Source organism: Rhinolophus sinicus, linkage group LG02 (assembly GCF_036562045.2).
Source record: "Rhinolophus sinicus isolate RSC01 linkage group LG02, ASM3656204v1, whole genome shotgun sequence".
Lineage (NCBI taxonomy): Eukaryota > Metazoa > Chordata > Mammalia > Chiroptera > Rhinolophidae > Rhinolophus > Rhinolophus sinicus.
Window position 1 is genome coordinate 5,010,821 of NC_133752.1, and position 19,731 is coordinate 5,030,551.

General features: G+C 46.6%; 1 protein-coding gene across 3 annotated transcripts in view; it reads left to right on the top strand.

Annotated features, from left to right (window-relative positions):
• STX18 (syntaxin 18) overlaps positions 1-19,731 on the top strand; it is a 106,701-nt gene that overhangs the window by 46,066 nt on the left and 40,904 nt on the right. For all 3 annotated transcript variants that reach the window (XM_019716691.2, XM_019716690.2, XM_019716689.2), the window contains exon 2: positions 19,329-19,396. In XM_019716691.2, the coding sequence (XP_019572250.2) occupies positions 19,329-19,396 (68 nt within the window). The remainder of the gene's footprint in view (positions 1-19,328; positions 19,397-19,731) is intronic.

Consider the following 19,731-nt stretch of genomic DNA (forward strand, 5'->3'; position numbering starts at 1 on the left):
TTTTGTGGGTTTGTATTTAAGTTGGGAAAACTTTGGAAGTTTGTGTGAAAGTATAAATAAGTTTGGGAAAGTCATGATTAGAGTTTGATAATAAACATGCAAAAAGCAAATTGGGAGACTCGATTAAAGTCAGATGTAACATTTAATAATGTTTTCTCCAAAACTCATTTTCAGAGAGAAGAATGGTGATTTATGTGGGTCTGGAACAAAGACTTTGGCTGTAATTGAAAATTATATATGAATTCTTCAACATGGATGTTCGCTTTTTTTTTTAGAAGAACCTTAGTGATTGTCATAGGAGTCCCAAAAATGCTCCTTTCCAATTATGGGCACAGAAATTATGGATGTATTTATAGATTCCATTTAAAAAAACAAAATATACACTTAGTTGCCAGGAAAATTTAAACTATTTTTTAAAAATGTAATAAGCATTACATTTTAGCATATAAGGAGAGTCTTAATTTTGCAAGGAGGAAAAAAATTTTAGTTGGTTTTATTGAACTATAACACAATATAGAGTATAAATAAAAATAAAATTTAAAAACCTTAATCTAAAGTTTGTTTTAAATCTCACTGTTATAACATTAACCTCACAATTGCAAATTGGCATTTTATTTTTAGTTGCTTTTACCCCAGCTCTTGGGGAAATTTGTCCATTTTTTACTGTAATGATACGGTTAGTGTGGAAAGACACCACTTTACTAATTATTACATATAGACACTTTTGAAATAGCAGTTGTGCCAAAATTTGATCAGATACTGACTAAAACTGTAGAGTTTTGAAGGAGTTCTCAAACATTGTCAAGTTTGACTTTCATTTAAAAGTGTATATGTACGTGTTTGGGGAGGCAGGGTTACATTTTGATGACACTTTTATTACTTACAACTTGATACGTGATTTTAACTGAAATTTGTTGCTGTGCTAAGGATGGAAATTTTTATATGAGTTGTGTCAAAGGCTTTACTAATGATCTGAAAAACTGTTAAAGGGGATTTAAATATATACTGGTTTTACTTTTAAAGCTTTAAACATGAGTTCTGAATATGAAATTCAAATATAGGACTTAAAACTTTTTGTCTTAGTAAAACAGTCAATCTTAAAATTAGGATGAAAAGATAAGCTTTGATTCTCAAAATCAAGATCTGTAATACACAACTCAGGATCTAAGCATTATTTTTCTAGTTATTTTTACACACAAATTTTTCTCTAGCAAGTGTTGTGTTAGGGGCTAATTATTTTATGCTATTTTCAATCATAAGTAAGAATCAATTTTTATGAAGCTAGTCCCCATTTTATAAAACTTAGCAGTTAGCAATTTGCTACAGTTTCTTTAAATCCTAGAAACCACTAAATTTCATTTTCATTTTTTTCAAGCAAAGAGGTTGTTAGAATGTTTTGTAACTTATTCCTTGGAATAATATTTTCTGCTTTTCTTTTTTTTGGCATGTGTAAGGAAGTACTTTAAGTTTCATGCCCTATTTACTCCAAAGAAGACCATAATGAGGGAAAGGAATCTATAGTTTTTGGAGGACAGGGAATGATGAAACAAGGCCCTGGAGTTTGCTTGGAATTTGCACATTTGGATTCTCGGTGGAAGCGGAGCCCGCACTCTCTGCATTTCATTGCTATTCACTCAGCTGAAAGATGTCTTTGGAGGCAGGGCTCTGTATCTTGTTACCAAGCCCTCTTTCTCAGAGCTTCACGATAAAATGCACATTGACTCCTTTGCTTTTGTTTTTATAGTAGAGAAAGAATATGCCTTAATAGAGCAAAGCGCTTAAACGTAGGGGGTTCGAGTGTTATCAAGCAGGGCTTTCTGTTGAATGTACAGTATTGGCCTCTATCACACAGTATGGAAGTTGAATGTATGTTCTCCCTTTGTACCACCCGCAGTTGATTTCGCTCTTCTCTTTGCTGATGTGAAGCAGAAGCTGGACAAGGTAACAGTTTTGATGATGAGATTAGAGGTAGCCAGGCTGACTGTCTCCTGGCTTTTAGAGGGCCTCATAAGCTCAGGGCCACCACCCCCTCCCCTTGTTTAGATATTACTTGCTCTTTTGAGTTTCAGATTACAGGAGCAATTGATCTGCATGACCTATCTTAAGAACTTTAACTTTGCAGTGGAAACTTAAACCAAATGTATATCCTCAAGAGACAAATCATCTTAAAACCAGGCTGTTGTCATTTTGAGGTACTGTACTGTTCGCGGAGGAACAGAGCGGTGGAGAGCGCCACCTAGTGGTCAGGGGCTGCTCCTGCTGCGACGGGCAGAAGGTTAGAGAACTAGTAGTCTCTGTTGACTCTTGCCCTTGGCTTGCAAATAAGTGACGTTTTATGTTGTTCCCAGGTCGCAGTTTCTATCCAGGGTTAGGATCCCAGGAGAATGAGATTGGGAGCAGTTGTGATATGTCAGCTTCATCTGTAGTTTTCCCACTTCCGTAGGTTTATGTGCCGGTCCTTGCCGTCTTCACAAAAATTTTCTCTGTATAGTTGATCCTATAATTCAAATAAAAAGATCATTTTTAAAAATGTCCGTAGGGCAGCATTCAGTGTTTGGGGATTTTATGTTTTTGAGTGTGTATTTTTAACCTTAGTAATCAGAGACTACCTTTGGGTAGAAACCGTGTGTTGCCACAAACTTGATTACTAAGCTGTTCACCGTGTGAATGGGGAGTAGCTGCTGGTTGTCCGCTGTGGGTCATGACTTGTTGGTTGCTTGTTCTAGAGAGTTGTGCCTTTGGTGTATACTAACACATTTGCAAAAACCATGTGAGAAAATTTCATATTAAAACAACGTTAATACACCATAACCGCTGGCTTCAGGTATAGCTGTTCCTTAATGTTGATTTTAGAGTGACAAATTCTGGATAAAATGTATCACTCATCCAACAGACATTTGTTGAGCTAGGAACCTTGCCCAGCTTTGGGAATCCCAAATGAACATGATGTATGGTCATTTCTGGGTGTACAATTTTTAAAAGTCTTTTAATTCTTCACCACAAAAGAGAATGAACATATGCCTGGGATGTGGAATGTACTACAGTGAAGTACAAGTGTGTTTGTTTGCGTAGTACTTTCTGCCCTGGATTGGAAGAATTCAGAAGACATTTAGCAAGTGCTTTTGGAGATGCTGACGAACAAAACTGGTGGCTTTGTTTTAACGAGTTTGGTGTGTGCGACGTCGTAGAAGGCTGCGTGAAACTCTTCTTGGGTTTGGTTTTTCCGCTCAGACTTTATCCTTGAAGAGCCCACGCTTAGAGGTGCAGCGTGAAGAATTGCGAGTACAGGCTCTAGAGTCCGTTTTGGAAGATGGACCTTGGCTTTGAAACTTGCTCACTGTATGACCTTGGGAAGCTACATAATGGCTCTCCACCTCGGTTTCCTCAGTGTGTTGAGAATAACAGGTCATCTGTGCAATGGGTTTAGCACAGTACCTGACGCATAGTCAACACTAAATATTGACAAGGATGATGATGGTGCTCTTCCACGTCTCCCCACTTGTGTGTGTCGTCAGGCAGCCATGTGAGGGGCTGTCACAGGGCACTCAGCCTGCAGACAAACTCCGCGGGTGGATGGCCAGCAGCCGTGCTGGCCTGGAAGCGCTTCCTTACACACGAGGTGGACAGAAAGGTTGTGCCTGCCCGTGCTCGTGTCCTGTTTGTTTATTGGACCGAGTTTTGTGAGCAGAGGCTCTTAACCTGAGCTCCAGAGAACGCAGAGCCTCTGAAGCTCCAAACGGTAGGCACAATTTTTTTAGTATCGGTAGGAATATTCGTTTTCTTAAGGGAAGAGATCAGATACTACATAGCTCGTGTCAGAGTCTCAGAGGCATCTGTGCCCTGTAAAAAGGCCAAGTATACTTTAGGTGGTCATGATTCTTTCTGGAAGGCCACTCGAGAGGTTAAAAATAGAACCCGTTCCTAGAAAAGGTAACTCGAATTTGAATTTTACACTATTTGTTTTGGCTGATAGATAAATTATTTTAAGCATGGAGTTGAGATTTTAATTTGAGGGACTCACATATAAATGGAGTGCTTTCCATCTTACCCCTCTTATCAAAGTTCTGAAGGATCATGGAGCAAGGAAACGTTAGGAGCACAGGCTCTGGAGTGGACCCCCCCGGTTCAACTTCAGCTGCACCACTTACTAGTGAGACCTGGAGCCAGAGATTTAGCCTCTCCCCTCTGTCAGAGGGAATCATTACGGTACCTACCTCATCGGGTGTGATGACGCTTAGATGGCGTTAGAATAGGTACAAGCTCGTTGCCTGTTAGAAATTGTCTTTTATTGCCCATTCCCCTACACCTTATTGATGTGTGAACAGTTATAAATATTTCTAGTTTCTTAGGACTAAACTTCCAAAGGTCCTATAGCTGAATTGCCCTAAGTCAGGAAAATGGAATAAACAAGGCACCAGGTGCATGGTTGCTTAGACTCATGCTTGAAACTGGAAAGCATGAAAGGAGCGAATAGGAACCAGCAGGGTCTGGGCAGAAGGAACTTCCAAGTCGATTGAGCACCCGGACGTTATCTCGGGATTTCTGAGTCACGGGACCCTCCTCTCGCGTAGCCTTTGCAGCGAGCGAGCCTGTGCGGGACCGCCGCCCAGGGCAGCAACGCTGAGGGCTTCTGCCGGGATCCCAGTCTCTAGGAATACGCGTCCTCGCTCTCCCCCTGGCTCCCAGACTCAAACCAGCCACTCGTGATGCACAACCGAAGACACAGCAGTCTAGTCCAACGCTGGAGAAACGAGCTGCTTGGAGCCGAACGGAAGGGTGCACGCTGGAAGCCAGAGGGCCCTCTGAGCATGTGTGGATCAGAGTGTGTGCTGTGGAACTTCTGCACTCAGGGTAAGCTTGACGTGAGGTGCAGCCAGAGGACGGCTGGGCCGCTGCATCGTGTCCAGGTTTGGCTTTTTTAAGGAGCTGGTTGTGCCCAGGTGTCTTTCGAGGAAGGCTTGTGTGGCTGCCCCGCCGTCATGGAACTGAGCCACCTCAGGTTACCTCTGCTACTCCCGACTTTGCTCTGAGCCCTTACCTGCCTGTGCTCTGGCCTTGGTACACATGGGGGCCACCCACTGCCCTCGAGGGAGTTAAACTTGGGCTCTGCAGCCGGACTGTCTGGGGCCAAATTGTGTTGTGTCCCTGACTTCCTGTGGAACCTAGCACAGCGTGTTTACCTTCTCTCTGGGCCTCAGTTTCCTTCTCTTTCATAGGGGAGAATAACAGTACCTACCTCACAGGATCATTGCGAGGGTTAAATAAGTTAAGTAATGTCAAGCTCCTAGTTGGGCCCGGGGTACTGTAAGCCTGCCGTGCTGTTCGCTGCGGGGATCGCCACCACCTGTCCTCCAGGTGTGCTGGGCTTGTGCCAAATCCAGTTTCGTTTCTTCTTCTGACTGCAGCTTTCCACTCGCCTCCACGGCGCCATGGTTTTGCGAGTGACCTTCCAGGCCCAGGCCTGCACGCCTCCCCTTCCATCTGCTGCCCCATGCAGTCCACAGGCCAGGCTGCCCTGGCCCCATGGGTGAGACCCAAACAGCGATGAAGAGGACGCGGAAGAAAACCGGGACTGATTGAGCACCTACTGTGTGCCACACTCTTTCCAGACATTCTTTCATTGACGACTTGTGGCCACTCAGAGTTGCTGTCTCACTGTCTTATACATCAGAGGTTAAGGCTTGAAGAAGTTAAATAACTTGCGCGAGGCCATGTCATAGTAAGTGACAGAGCTGGGATCTGAACCCAGGTCTGTAAGACTCCAGTCTGTGCTTGAATTACCCAGACTGGGAAGAAGGCCAAACACACGGTCTCTGCCCATGCCATCTCTACATACACAGTCTCTGCAGACGCAGTCTCTGCACACACACACTCTGCACTCAGCCTCCAGACCAGACGGATTGGATTGTATCTGAAAAGCAGTGTGGAGCCGTGTCAGATCCTTGGGTCGGGACTTCCTGTTCTTGTCTCCCTCCTCCCTTCCTCTCTATCTTTATCACCTTCTTTCTTAATGTACCTGGGCCATACTGGGTCTAACGTATTTGTCCAGGGAACAAATAAAAGAGGTTTCCAAGCGCACAGGATACAGAATGGTGCCCGTCCCAGGTCTCACTGTACTCGGGGGGTTCGTGAGGCGGGTAGGTGGGGAGAAGACCAGCTTTCGGATGCTTTTGTGGAGGAAACATTGTTTTAAATCAGGGGTGTCCAAACTGCGGCCCGTGCACAATCCGTTGTTAATTGGCCCTCAGCAAATTCCAAAAATATATTTAGTTTACTTAAATAAACCAGGTGAGGCAATCGTACTTCACCTCGAGTGAGTGGCCCGGCTGTTTGTTGTGTATTTTACCGCATATGGCCCTTGGTGAAAAACGTTGAGAAAAGTTTGGACACCCCTGTTTTAAATGGACTGAATAGTTGGACTGTTAGAGCATCTGTGAGCTGATTGTCCACAGGGAGGGGTCTGTAACTCCGTGCTGCTTTTTTCAGCCCCGTTTTCATCCCATTTTTTTAACTGATGAGTTTTAGTTACATGTCTTTAATGGCAGAATGATCAGAATGGCAAATGACAGGAAGCAAGCGAAAATATGAATATAGTGAAGACACATAGCTTATCAGCAGCAGTTGAAGAAATAATTTGAGTTGCTGTTCAGTCAGCTTGACTCAGTGACATGAAAGTGAGCTTGCCCTTAGGTGGCATTAATGGAAGCCTAAAGGCTAGAACAAGGGAGGCTGGGGTTTTGCTTTCCTGTGTGCTTCCCGCTCACGCACGGGATGGAGTCCCCCGTCTGAGTCTTCTCCCTGCTCGAAGCTAAACATTCTCAATCCCCTCGAGAATTCTGTACTCTCCTCTGAATGCAGTAATTTATAGGCCTCAGAAATCACATGTGGTCCTGAGAATGGACTCATCCCCTCGACGCAGATGAAAAGAGCTGTGTTCTGTGAGCGGGTGGGAGACCTGGGAGAGGCGGGGGCTGCCTCCACGCACACAGGCCGGTGGTGTCTGCCAGGCGCTGGCCAGTCTCGAGACTCCAGGAAGGGCCATCCTTACTCGCTTCAGACCCTGGGAGTCATCGAGTATGTGCTAATAAGCAGCAAGGTCACAGACCCAGGAGTGGACTGAGCTTCGGAAACGGGGGCACTGTGCTCCATGCGTGCACTTTGGGGAGCTAGAAGCATGGGCATGAAAGTGTTTAATTAGAGAAAAGTATCACCGTGATGACAGTGGGATGTAAAGAGAAAGGTGGGGCCAGGAGTGAGGAGGAAAAGCTCGAGACATGATAGGCTGTTGCTTTTTCTTGAGGCTGAAGGGTCGTAGACCTGTTTTAAATGGAAGTCGCATTGAGCTTCATGGATCAGTAAGCATCGTCTGGTGCGACTCAACTTTTAAAGTTAAGTCACAAGTTCTTTCATTATGTCATTAACACTAAGAATGTAAGATTTTACTGCTTTTTAATTTCTGAATTTCTTAAAAGGGGGTAAGGCGTAATAGAAAGCAGCAAACCTTTTCAGGTTGCTAGAAAGTTAGTTGCTAATATAAAAAATTAGACCACCAAACTCATCCCAACTACTGTCAGGAGTCCTGGTCCCTCTGCTTAACCGTCCCTGTTGTCTGCACTCAGGACTGTGAAGCCAGCATTGAAGCGTCGAACTAGTAAAACCAGCCTCCCTCCTTTTTCATGTTGCGTTTCTGTCTGGCTCTTAAAAACACGTGCTGAATTCTAGAAACTACAGTCCAGTAAGGTTGGCATTGGTTCGCAACGGCTTATTTAGAACCGGTTATTTAGCTACTGGTTACAGGTTTTCTTGGATCAAGATCGCCCTATGTCTTTTTTCTAATGAGGTTTCCAGACCAGAATGTATAAACATAGAGCACGTTATACATTCAACTAACATACGTATAGTGTTATATGTGCACCCACGCATACATATATCTAATGTATGTAGCATACATACATCCCACTAACATAGCATGCAGCTAACAGACCCAGCGTGCCTCAAGGAAGGCTTTATGCAGAGACAGTGGGAAGTGAACCCAGGACGCCAGGACCTCCTTGGGCCCAGCACATTGGAGTAGAAGTTTGGCTGATGAGACAGCAGACCTTCCAGGCAGAGAGAAGAGCGGGCGCCAAAGCGCAGAGGCGGAACGAAGCCTCTGGGTGAGGGAGAGGCTCTGCGGTCGTTGGGAATGCTCGGGAATGCGGGCAGGTGCCAGCGGCTTTGGCAGCCCGTTCACAAGTTGAGTGGACAGGCCCCGCTGACCAGTTTAATGTGTGGGGTGAAAAGGGAAGAGATTTCCTAACTTGGGGGATCGCCCTTCCTCTTCAGGGGGATGGGGCCAGGAGGGTTGGGTGGGAGCAGTCGGATAATTAGCATTTCGGGACATGTTGATTTTGAGGCTCCAGTGGGATCTGCCTCGGACAGTGGAATCCACTCGTCCGGAACTGGGGGTGAGCCAGGGGCTCGGTGGACGTTGTCAGTAGGCAGTAAATAAGCTGTGGGTGGGAATGAGTGGGTTTAGCAGGAGAGTGTAAGGGTTGGGCGTAACCTTCAGAGGTTAGCCAGGCCACAGGAGGCAATGAATGAAGGTGAAGAAGTAGTGGGGTGTAAGAAGGGAGCTTGGAGGGAGTGGGCCCCTGGAAGCCAAGGGAGGACAGTGCTTCAGGAGGGGTAGGGGGAGAGCTTCGGGGCTTGTGTGAGGACTGGACGGATGGCCTGGGCTCCCACTGTGTCCCGCAGTCCTGGAAGGGTGGCAGGGTGGCATCATGCCGTTCCACCCGGGCCAGTGATAGGTGCGCCCACAGTGTTTGCTTACAGAACAATTGCGGGAAGAGAAGAAGAGCATAAGAAAGGGGCAGTTCCCACAGGCAACCCCCTGTCAGGCTCGCTGGTGTGACCCCGAGCAGAGCACCGGTGGAATGTCTGTGGCCATGCCAGGCGCTTTTGTGGGTGACTAGTCGCTGGGGAGCTTCTCTAACATGGGGACGGGACGCAGCCCCTGCTGGGACTCAAGCAGGGTGTGCTGGTTGTAAAGTTTGAGCTGTAATTGGTGCTGTTGCATTTTTCAATTATGACTGAAGGGAGTGGATTCGGAATTTAGTTAGTGGGCCTCCAAATTAAACTTGGGAACATGATCCTTGTGAAAAATCATTTTAGCTTATCAGTAGTTGGCAAGCATTTATACAACAGTGGTTGTTGGCTGTGCCTCTGGCTGCACACTAAACTGAACAGCAAGCTGTGTCCACTGATTGAATGAAAAAAATAATGATTTTGTGTTACCGGGAACTTTTTACAATATGCCAGAGGGACCTACTGGAGTCTCTTTAATCTTGAACAATGGTTGTTTCTTGCAGAGGCAAATTATGCAAATCGGTACTTAGTGTTTCATAATCAATCAGGTCTTTGTTGGCAGTGTTGTGAGTGCCAGCAGAACAGAATTCCTATCATCCTGGGGGGGCAGGGGGGGCGGCTTGCAAGTCAAACCACTGCTGTGATCAGCAAAGGCCGCTGTGACTGCTTTGAACTCTCCCTCCAGTTAAAATGCCGCTGTCCTTTGAGAAGAACCCTACCGTTTTGTACCAGGGTTTTTGTTTTACAGCTTATCTTCCTTTGGGTAATTTACAAAACACCCACGACGGAGCAGCTAGCAGGACTGTGCTGTGGGTGACACGTATAAACAAAGCTGGGCCGGCCGCCTGGGATGGCAGATGGCAGCCATGCCCCCCGAGCTCCCTTTGTGTGGGAGCTTCGCGGACGCATCCAAGTGCACATATGTATTTAAGAACAGTGTCATTTCAGCTTCTGCCGGCGCAGAACAATTAACCTTTAATAATCCTTTGATTCCTGATCAAAAACAAAGAACCCGAGACATTTTAAAAGCCCTTGGGAAAAGCTTGTATGTTTGAGAGTTCCTGTCGCTCCTACAGCGCTAGTACGTGTGTCGCCACCTAGTGGACAACGTCCAGTATGTAGCGGGCTTCCTGTGTTTGAGGGCATTTTCCCTGCTGTTAATTCCCCGAGCGGTAGAAAAGCGGTTCACCTCGGAGCATTAGTGACTCTTGAGGAACCGCTGCGGGCTAGGTGTACGCCTGAGCCGCTTGTCAGAGAGACGGGAACACACTTCAGAACAAGACGGCAGCATGCAGCAGGGTCCTTTACCTGGCCTGGCAATCAGCGAGGACGGCAGGTGTATCACTGAGCAGAGTCTCAGGAGTCGGAGGAAGTCAGAGGCTGGGCTGGGGAGGTCGGGGAGTGGGTCATGGGGGGCCGCGGGCGTAAGGAATTGAACTTCGTCCTGTGGGTACTGGGGAATCAGTGACACTTTTAGTCCGGGAAGTATGTGGGAAGGGGTACCTTTGGTTTAAAAATGTTTTTTTGTCTGATTGCAAAGACTGTACACACTAATCGTAGGAAATGTTGAACTACAAAAGGTATTAAGAATAAAGCAGTATCGCTAAGCCCTACCACCCAGAAACCATCAGTATTTAGTGAGCAGTCTTTGGGGTTCCTCTCCGTCGTGGAAACAGCATGAGGTGCGCCTGGCATGTGTGTTACATCAGTGGATCACACGGTACATGCTCGGCCGTCTTGGCTTTCCCCACCCAACAACACGCTTGTGGGAAACCATCCCTGTCAGCAGCCCTGGATGGGCCCAGATCACAGCGGCCATGTTGGGACGTTTTCTTTCTGTTTGGTCTCGTCATCAAACCTGGAAGTGTAAGGACAGGTCACATGAATCTTCTTTGACCCGTCAGATGCGTCTGCACGAGGGAACCACACTGCTGCTGTTTCACAGTGAGCTTCCCTTCGTGGTAGATGGGCTGCACGGAGACCTTCGGTCTTGATGGACTGGGGAATTTCCTTATTTAAGCATGGCCACGTGTAGTGAACTGCATTTATCCTCAGGGAAAGACAGGGATGAGTCAGGTGAGTACCTGTGGTTTTAGAATGCAGTTCAAATAAATGGATTGGTTACGTAGCAGCTTCCCGAAGAAGCCAGATCCTGGCGGATCCCCTTAGCTTCGTGCTGCCCCCTACCTACCTGTACACAGATCACCTGAACAGATCACCTCAGCGTTGGGTACTGTTGCTCTCAAAACGCTCCGTCAGCACTGCTGGTAAAAGCAGCCCTCAGAGCTGCAGTGCTCAGGTGGGACCACAGACGGGGCCATTGTGGGTGGACTGGGCTCCCATTTGTTTTGAACCATTTATATGTAATGTGTTACCTCGGCGTCTTCTCATCTGTAAAGTGGGATTATAATGGCCCCTATCTCGGGCTGTTGGAAGTAAGTGAGCTAATGGATGCAGAGTGTTCAGTGTGGTGCCTGCCCCATAGTATGCACTCAGTAAAAGTTAGCTCTTAACACGTGTACTACTATTTATTCAAATATATTTTTACAGCCCTCCCTTTGTAGTAAAGCCCAGGGATATTAAGCAACTTGCTCAAAATGTCATTTGGCAAAACTTAAGAGTTTAGGGGAGCTTATACAAACACCTCTTTTCCCCAGCCCAACTTTGGAGCCACCTGAAAGAGAAATACAGGAGTCAGAATATGAAAAATGCAGAGCCCGGCTTTCGATGTGTGGCTACACACAGGTGGAGTGTGGACCAGACCAGGCCCTTCCGCTGGCCGCTGCCAGGCATGCTCACCTTGTCCGAAAGCAGGTCAGAAACCAGGTGCGGCGGTCCTCTTCCTTCCGGGGCCTGGAATGTTCAGCTGAAAGAAGTCCCTCCAAACAAAGCCTCAGGAGTGGGAGTCAGGTCCCCTCGGCAGTAGGTAGCAGAGCAGAGATTAGAGAGAGAGAACCTCGGCCAGCTGTGGGTCGCTCTTCTCCCTCCCCCTTCCCCTCTCCCGCCCTGCTCCACGCACACCCCACACTGAGTCTTGCCCACAGCCTGCTCCTCTGCCCACGCCCCATCCCCAGCCAAAAGCCGGGTGGAGAGGAACTCAGTCGTAGGGAAGATGTCGCATCCTGGAAGCTGCCTTCATTGCTCCTTTGACCCTGTTCTGTGGTGGTTTGCCGATTGATACTCAGGATGAACTGGTCCCCACTGGGCAGTCTTTCTGACCATCCTGTCTCCTTGCTCACACCTGTGGGCCCCCTCTCAGCATCCCTGTCTGTGGTCTTGGCGCTTCCGGGCCTCCTGGGTAGCAAAACACTAGGAGCAGCAGCCGACTTCAGAGGAGGTGACTTCAGCCAGTGCAAACACCCCCTTTAGCTATACGCACGCTCCCACTGTACCATGTAAGGGATTTGAAATGAGTGCTGTGTGTGGAAACACTCAGAACGCCTTCCTTGCAGACCTTTCTGTACCCGCTGTAGTTAAAAATATTTTTTAAATCAGTACACACAAATATTCTCACATGAAAACCCTGCCTATATTTCTGTGAAGAAAAACCTCAGTTAATTAAGCTAAGTAAGTAGTAGTAGTTTTATTAGTCTTTTGGTGGCATCATGTAGAATAAATGCCTTAGCCTTTGAGCCACAGAGCTGCAGGCCATCCCAGTTCTGCCTCATTAGCCTTGTGACCTTGCGTGGGCCTCCGTTTCCACGTTCATTAAGTGGGAATGGGGTAGTGTCTACTGCATCCGATTGCTATGGGGGCAGTAAATAACAGCGCCCACACATGGCGGGTGCTCAATAAGGGGCAGACTCTGTTCGCTAACTCGAGTGGGTAGTGAGTGCGTTGTTGAATCCAGATACCAGAAGGAAAGCGTAGCATGATGTTGCTCACTGGCTGCGTTTCCCAGCTCCCAGCCCTCCCCGTTGTGGTGTCTGTACTAGAAAACTGCAATTGCCAAGAATCTGTGCTTACACTTAGGGGTTAAGAACTCAAACCTGATTCTTAGAATGCCTGGGTTCCAGCCAGGCTTTACTGCAGGCGTTCCCGAGCAAATTAGCTGCCCGCTGTCTCAGTTTTTCTCATCTGTAAAATGGGTATGATGATGCGTCCTGTCCCATGGGGGCTGCTGGGAGAATGAGATGAGCTGATACGTGCAGAGCTCTGGCAATGCTGCCTGGTACGTTGTTAACTCTCAGTGAAGGTGGGGGTGGTGGGGGTTTTTTTAAAGTGGCACTTTAAAGGGAACTTTAAGCAAAGATTGCAAGTACTTGGAAATAAAGTAGCTAGAGATGGTGGGTGGGATTTAGTTGTTGGTTCATGTTTGGGTTACTAGTTTGGCGGCAGAAAATCTGTACTTCAAAATGACTGAAAATGTTAAGCGAAGAAAGTGCTAAATGGGAGATTTTTAAAAATAATATTTGATTAAGGAAAACGTAAAATATATACTACAGTAGACAGAATGGTGTAAGGAACCCCGTGTACACACAAACCCATCTTCAACAAGTCAGCAGTTATCAACTCATGACTGGTCCTGTTTCATCTGTTATTCACACCTTCCCCCCCATATTATTTTGAAGCAAATCCCAGGTATCATATCATTTGACTTATAAATTTTTCGGTATACATATCCCTAAAAAATACGGGGTTTAAAAACAAAAAGAACTAAAAACATAATCCTAATACATAATACTATTATCATACCTAAATAAAAAAATCATAATTCCTTAATATCACTACATGTTAATTGGCCGATTTTTTTAAACCAGGGAAATAATAATACACAGGAGGCATTAAAATGAATTTAATATCAAATGATGCTGGAAAACACCAACATACTCATCAATTTAACAGTAACGATGCTAGTTCAGCGAGGTAAGGGTCTAGTCCGAGCTCTGTCGGTAATACCACCTCTCGGGGCTTTGGTTTCTTTCCACTAAGAAAAATACCTCTTTCCATAGGCTTGTTTTCAGAATAAAATGAAGTAACCCACTCAAAGCGACTGGTTTGGAGGAGATATTAAATAAATATTGCATCCCTTTCTTCCTTTTTTAGCTACAGTTCATTTCTTACTTTAAACCACAGTTCTTGTTAGAAATGAGGGTTTCTCCCGTCGCCTCCGATAGAGACACGTTTGTATGACATGGCAGTGCCGTCAGAACCACAGCTCTCTGGTATGGAGACTTGCACGTGGGCTGTCAGGTGGAAGATTGTTGACTTTGGGGAACCATCGTCTCTGTGGAGCCCTCAGGCTGCACCTTCCCCGTAGGTTTTACCTGCTGGTTGATGCTGTGCCTTCCAAACGCACCTCACTGACTTGCTAGGAAAATTCTGTGCACAAATCGCCAGCGTGTTTCTCTTCATTTGTTTACTCACTCAGTTATCTAAGTGCAGCCTCGTGATGACCTTTGATACCTTTTGGATCCACCCGTATGTCAGGAATAATCAGACCTTGAAGCCCTTTTTCTGTTGGATTGCCCCCCGCCCCTTTTGTTTCTCCTTTCTCCTTTCCAACATGTAGGCGCTACCGGAGATGCAACAATGAGTAGCACATAGAGCCTGACCTCAAGGAACTTAATTGAAGTCTGGTGGGGTCACAGATAAATACTGGGACTCTAAATGGAAAGGCCTGAGGGAAGTGTTAGGGAAGGCTTCATGGAGGAGGTGAACTTGAAGCAGGGCCTAAAGGAAGAGCAGGGGTTCTTTGGGTGGCCTGGGCGTGGGGTGAGGGAAGAAGGCTGCTCCAAGCAGAGAAGGGCAGCCGCAAGGCCGAGAGCTGTGAGGATGGGCCGGCCCCCGCGCCCAGGCCTGGGAAAGGCCCGCGACGTGGTGCAGACCCAAAGCTCTCCCTGAGCTAGCCCTTGTATCTTGTCACCCACCTGCCCCACAGAGACCCTCTCCCTACCCTGCTCCCCATGTCACTCAGTGATAGCAAGACTAAGAGAGTGACACGAGTTTTAGATCTTTATGGGCTAATGTACTGTCGTTTCACTCTGATGTCCTTGTCAAACTTGACACTAGAAAGATGGCCTCCTTTTAAAAGTAAAAGGCATTCTCTTTAGATACATATGAGGACTCTTTAAAATTAGCACTGTATGTGGAAATATTAGAGATCCAAAGCGTACAATTATTCAACCTCTGTAAATGTTTGAAAATATCAGAGTTGTGTGAAATGTAATATGCTGTCTTTGGCAGTTTGTTCTGAAAAATAGGACTAAGCACAACAGTAACAGATCAGAGCTCGGCCACGAATCTTTACAAAGATGGTGGTGGTCATGTGATTCAGTTGTCAAAACATTCTTAAGAAAATAACCCTATCATGTGTTGCTATTTGGGGATTTAAGTTGTCTATTTAGGTAAATCAAAGACCGATTGAAATTTTTTTCTTCTTTACTGATTTGTTGTGATTTGTGCGTATGTTTCTTTCTTCCTTTTTAAAAATAAATTTTACTAGGGAATATTGGGGGATAGTGTGTTTCTCCAGGGCCCATCAGCTCCAAGTCATTGTCCTTCAATCTAGTTGTGGAGGGCACAGCTCAGCTCCAAGTCCAGTCTCTGTTTTCAACCTTTACCCTATTTCCCTGAAAATAAGACCTAGCTGGACAATCAACTCTAATGCGTCTTTTGGAGAAAAAAATTAATATTTATATTATATTTATTATATTATACCTAGTCTTATAGTAAAATAAAACCAGGTCTTATATTAATTTTGCTCCAAAAGACGCATTAGAGCTGATTGTCTGGCTAGGTCTTATTTTCAGGGAAACACGGTAGTTGCAGGAGGCCCAGCCCACCATCCCATGTGGGAATTGAACCAGCAACCTTGTTGTTCAGAGCTCGCACTCTAACCAGCTCAGCCATCTGGCCGTCCCTGTGCATGTGTTTCTTAATGCTCATTTATATCTTTTCATTCTCGGCATTTGAAATATTGCTTTATACATTGTGCTCATGTTAAGTATTGAGTTATTATACTGATGACATTATTAAGTCAGTAATTACTTAACCTCTTAACTTATCAAGAATTCCATTTAATCCTGAATAAGCTTAATTCCATTTTAATAAATTCATTTTATAGAAATTTGCCATTACAGAGCATACGAAATTGGGATCACATTTGTTATCCTTTAAGTGAACCCTCTTATAATTATGTTTTTTGAGATGCCCGTGGGGCCTTCTTGTTCCTGGCACTGAACCCCATGTACCATTTCACCCTGGTAGACTAGAACTAGCTGAAGAGAGGGGTGGGGTGGGCAGGGGGTCAGCAGCTGGAATGAGCCTATGTAGTAGATTCCTTTGGACCTTTTAAAACTTTTTATGGAAAACTTTATGACTCCTGAAAAAACCTGTTTTGGATCTTAAGGTTCTAAGTAAGTGAGCTATGGACTAAATGCTTACACCTCCCGCCCTCGTTCATATGTTGGAGCTCTTCCTCCCCATGTGATGGTATTTGGCGGTGCGGCCTGTGGATCACGAGGTCACGAGGGTGGGGCCCTCATGAACGGGATCAGTGCCCTTAGGGGAAGAGACACAGAGGAGCCCTCTTTCCATCGTGTGACGATTCAGCAAGAAGGCAGCTGTCCGCAAACCAGGAAGCGGGCCCTCAGCGGACGCCGAGTCTGCCCCTGGATCTTGGACTTCCAGCCCCCAGAATGTGAGAAATAAATGTTTGTTGTGGAAGCCACACAGCCTACGGGATTTTGTGATCGCAGCCCAAAGGGACTAAGACGAGGTGTATTTGTTTCTTATTGCTGCTGTAACAAATCACCACAAATCAGTGCTTAAAACAACACACATTTATTATCCTATACTTGTGTAGGTCAGAGGTCCAAAATGGGACTCCCTAGGCTGAAATCAAGGTGTTGGCAGGGCTGAGTGCTTTTCCAGGGAGACTCTAGAGGACACTGCATTTTGTGGCCTTTTCTAGTATGGAGCGACTGCTCTCATTCTTGGCTCCCTTCCTCCGTCTTCATAGCAAGCAGCCTTGGATTGAGTTCTCCCATTGCGTCACGCCGACTCTCTTCTGCCTTCCTCTTCCGCACGTAAGGGCCCTTGTGATTATAGAGGGCCCTCCCTACTGGGTCCTACTTTAAGGTCAACGATGAGCAACCTTAGGGCCATCTGCTCCATTAATTCCCCCTTGTCATGTAACATCACAGTCACAGGTTCCAGGGACTGGGACGTGGCCATCTTGGAGGGAGGGAAGTGGCATTATTCTGCCTACCACAGTAGGCTTAACCCTCTGGGATTATGAGTATGCAGTGCCCACTATTTATCCAAAATTTAGTAGAAGTTTTTGAGGCTCTGCTTTGCCCAGGAACTTCCTGACGAGCTCTGGGGAAAGAGAGAGAGGGGGCCCTTCACTGTCCAGGAGTTTGCAGTCTGGGGACGGGAAGTCAGTCCATAACTCGTCACGTGGTCCCCACAAAGGAAGAGATGCTAAAACAGACGCATGTGCACGAATGGGGTCTGGCTGTGCCTGGGCGTGTGGAGGGGTCTAAGGAGGAGAAGAGGACCTTGGAGGAGGAGGAGGAATTCGCGATGGAGAGAAGGCGGGCAGGGCACTCCAGGGAAAGGGACAACACGTGGGTGTGTGGATTGGGGAGCCCCGCGGCTGGGAGTGTGGGAGAGTGTGGGGGGACTGAGGCCACTCGGGACTTCTGCAGCTGCACTGGGCAGGGCCTTGGACTTGACTCCGTTGGTTGGGCCCAGAGGTTACACATTGGCTGCAGTGTACTTTAAGTCCAGAATTCACCACCGCCAGAGGCACTGCACCCACCCACTCTCCTTGCGTTGCTCATTTGCGTTGTTTACCTGGCCCCTCAAGGGCAGGGGTTGGGGACGAGGATGGACACTGAAAGTTCTAAAACAGAAGAGTAACTTGACCAAATCTTGCATGTGATGCAGTAAACACCTTGCTTGCCCATCTCTGCATTTGTTTTGCAGTACATGTGCAAGTCAGATTTTGTAATGCAGTTTAAGTGGGGACAGGAATAGGCGTGTGAGGAAGGCAGTCCTGAGTTCGAGTGTGAGCTCTGTCGTGCACTAAATGTGTATGTAACCTTGGACAAGTCACATAGCTCCTGTGAGGTCCCCAACTGGTGAATGAGAGCAGTGAGATCAGGGACCCCCAGGGCTGTGGGGAAGAGAACACAGTCTGTAAGTGGCAGGTACCTGACAGCCAGGGATATTGGACAGATTCAGTCATTGTTATCTGATCCTTAAGTGAATATTGTGGCAACACTTGGTTGTTTCTTTGATTCTAGCTCTTAAAATGCCTGAATTGCATTTATTGGTGTAGACTGTGGGAAATCTAACTGAACCGCTGCTGACCTGTCCCCAGACGAACGCCACGTGTTTCTGTTGTGATAAATACCACTTTTGTGTTCAGACATACATGCTCATTCCACAATACCTATGGGCCCCCTTCTGTGCTACACGTTGTGTTTAGAACTGTGGGGGGAGCTGTGCAGCCCCTCCTCGTGTGGCTCACAATGCCACTGACAAGCACGCATGTGACAGTTAAGCCAGAGCAGTGTAACAGTGCCAGCTGGGTGGTAAGCACAAGTGCTTTCCAATTCAGAGCAAAGCGCAGATTAGCCTGGCTTGGCCTTGACAGGAAAGCCTTCATGGGGAAGGTGGAGGTTCAGCAGACCCTCAAGGCTGGGGCGGTGTGTGTTTGCAGGAAGTTCACAGGGCAGGAGACCCGCGTGAGCAGTGGTCAGAGGGCCGAGCAGGCTGCCAGCCTCGTCATTCTCTCCTGGAAACACTTCCGTCCCTGTGCACATGAGCCTAGGTTTCTTCCTACGTCTGGTTATTTTATTTTATTTTTTAACCCCTGGGTCGATGCACACAGGACTTGACACACAGTAGGTGCTTTAGGTTTTTATGATTCTAGAGATCAGTCTCACAAACAGAATCCTTTGTCCTCTTGTGTTCTTTTCGTCGTCCCCGAGGCAGGCCGTAGGGAAGACGGACACTTGCTGGGGAGGGATAAATTGTAACTGAATCTTGTAACTCAAGATTCGCATAAGAGGGGCATGGCCCTTCTTATGATTGTGCCAGCTCCAGCCCGAGGACCCATCCCCGGAACACTTGGAGGAAGGCACATGTGACGGGAAAATTATAGATACAAAGCACGTAAAGGGAGGAGCTGGCCTGTGTTGAGCACGGGCTATATAGACACCAGACGTGCATCGTTTCATTTAATCTCCAGCTTCCTTGGAGGTTATTTCTTCCTAATGTCATAGATCACAACAATTACAGGAAAAAGGAACCATTAATAAGAGACCAAGGCCCAGGAATGTGGGTAACTTTGGGGGAGTCACCCTGCGAGCTTGTGATTGTACAAGAGTTTAAAACCAAAGTTATCCAGTTTGTAGTTTCAAAATCTTTCTACAACCTGCATTCCATTCTCTGTAATTTAAAATTTATTACGTGTGATTGTAACATATCTATCTAAACTGTTTTTGTGTTTTGTTTTTTCATTTTAGATTTCGCACATTGGCAAACTGAGAGATTTTCTTCTGGAACACAGGAAAGATTATATTAACGCTTATAGGTAAGTGCGTCTTTTTACCATAACTTTGCCAACCGTGTTCTTTTCTGCACCTGTATTCCTTTTGAGCTTTTTAGTCTCACTTTTTATTTAAAACCTCAGGGCTGTAATGGGGAAGGTCAGTTTGGCAGTGGGACCTACAGAGCTCCCCTGGCCAGCGAGGGCACTGCCATCCCTACGTCCTGAGTCCACACGTCCCCACGGCAGCAGCTTCTGTCCTCAGACTCCCACTGCTGTGCGTGCCGTACGTGTAAACATGCAGATGTGGCAGAGACCGCGTCTCACTCAGTAAATGTTTGTTACACACATGAGGGGACGATGCAGCTCACATGAGGGGC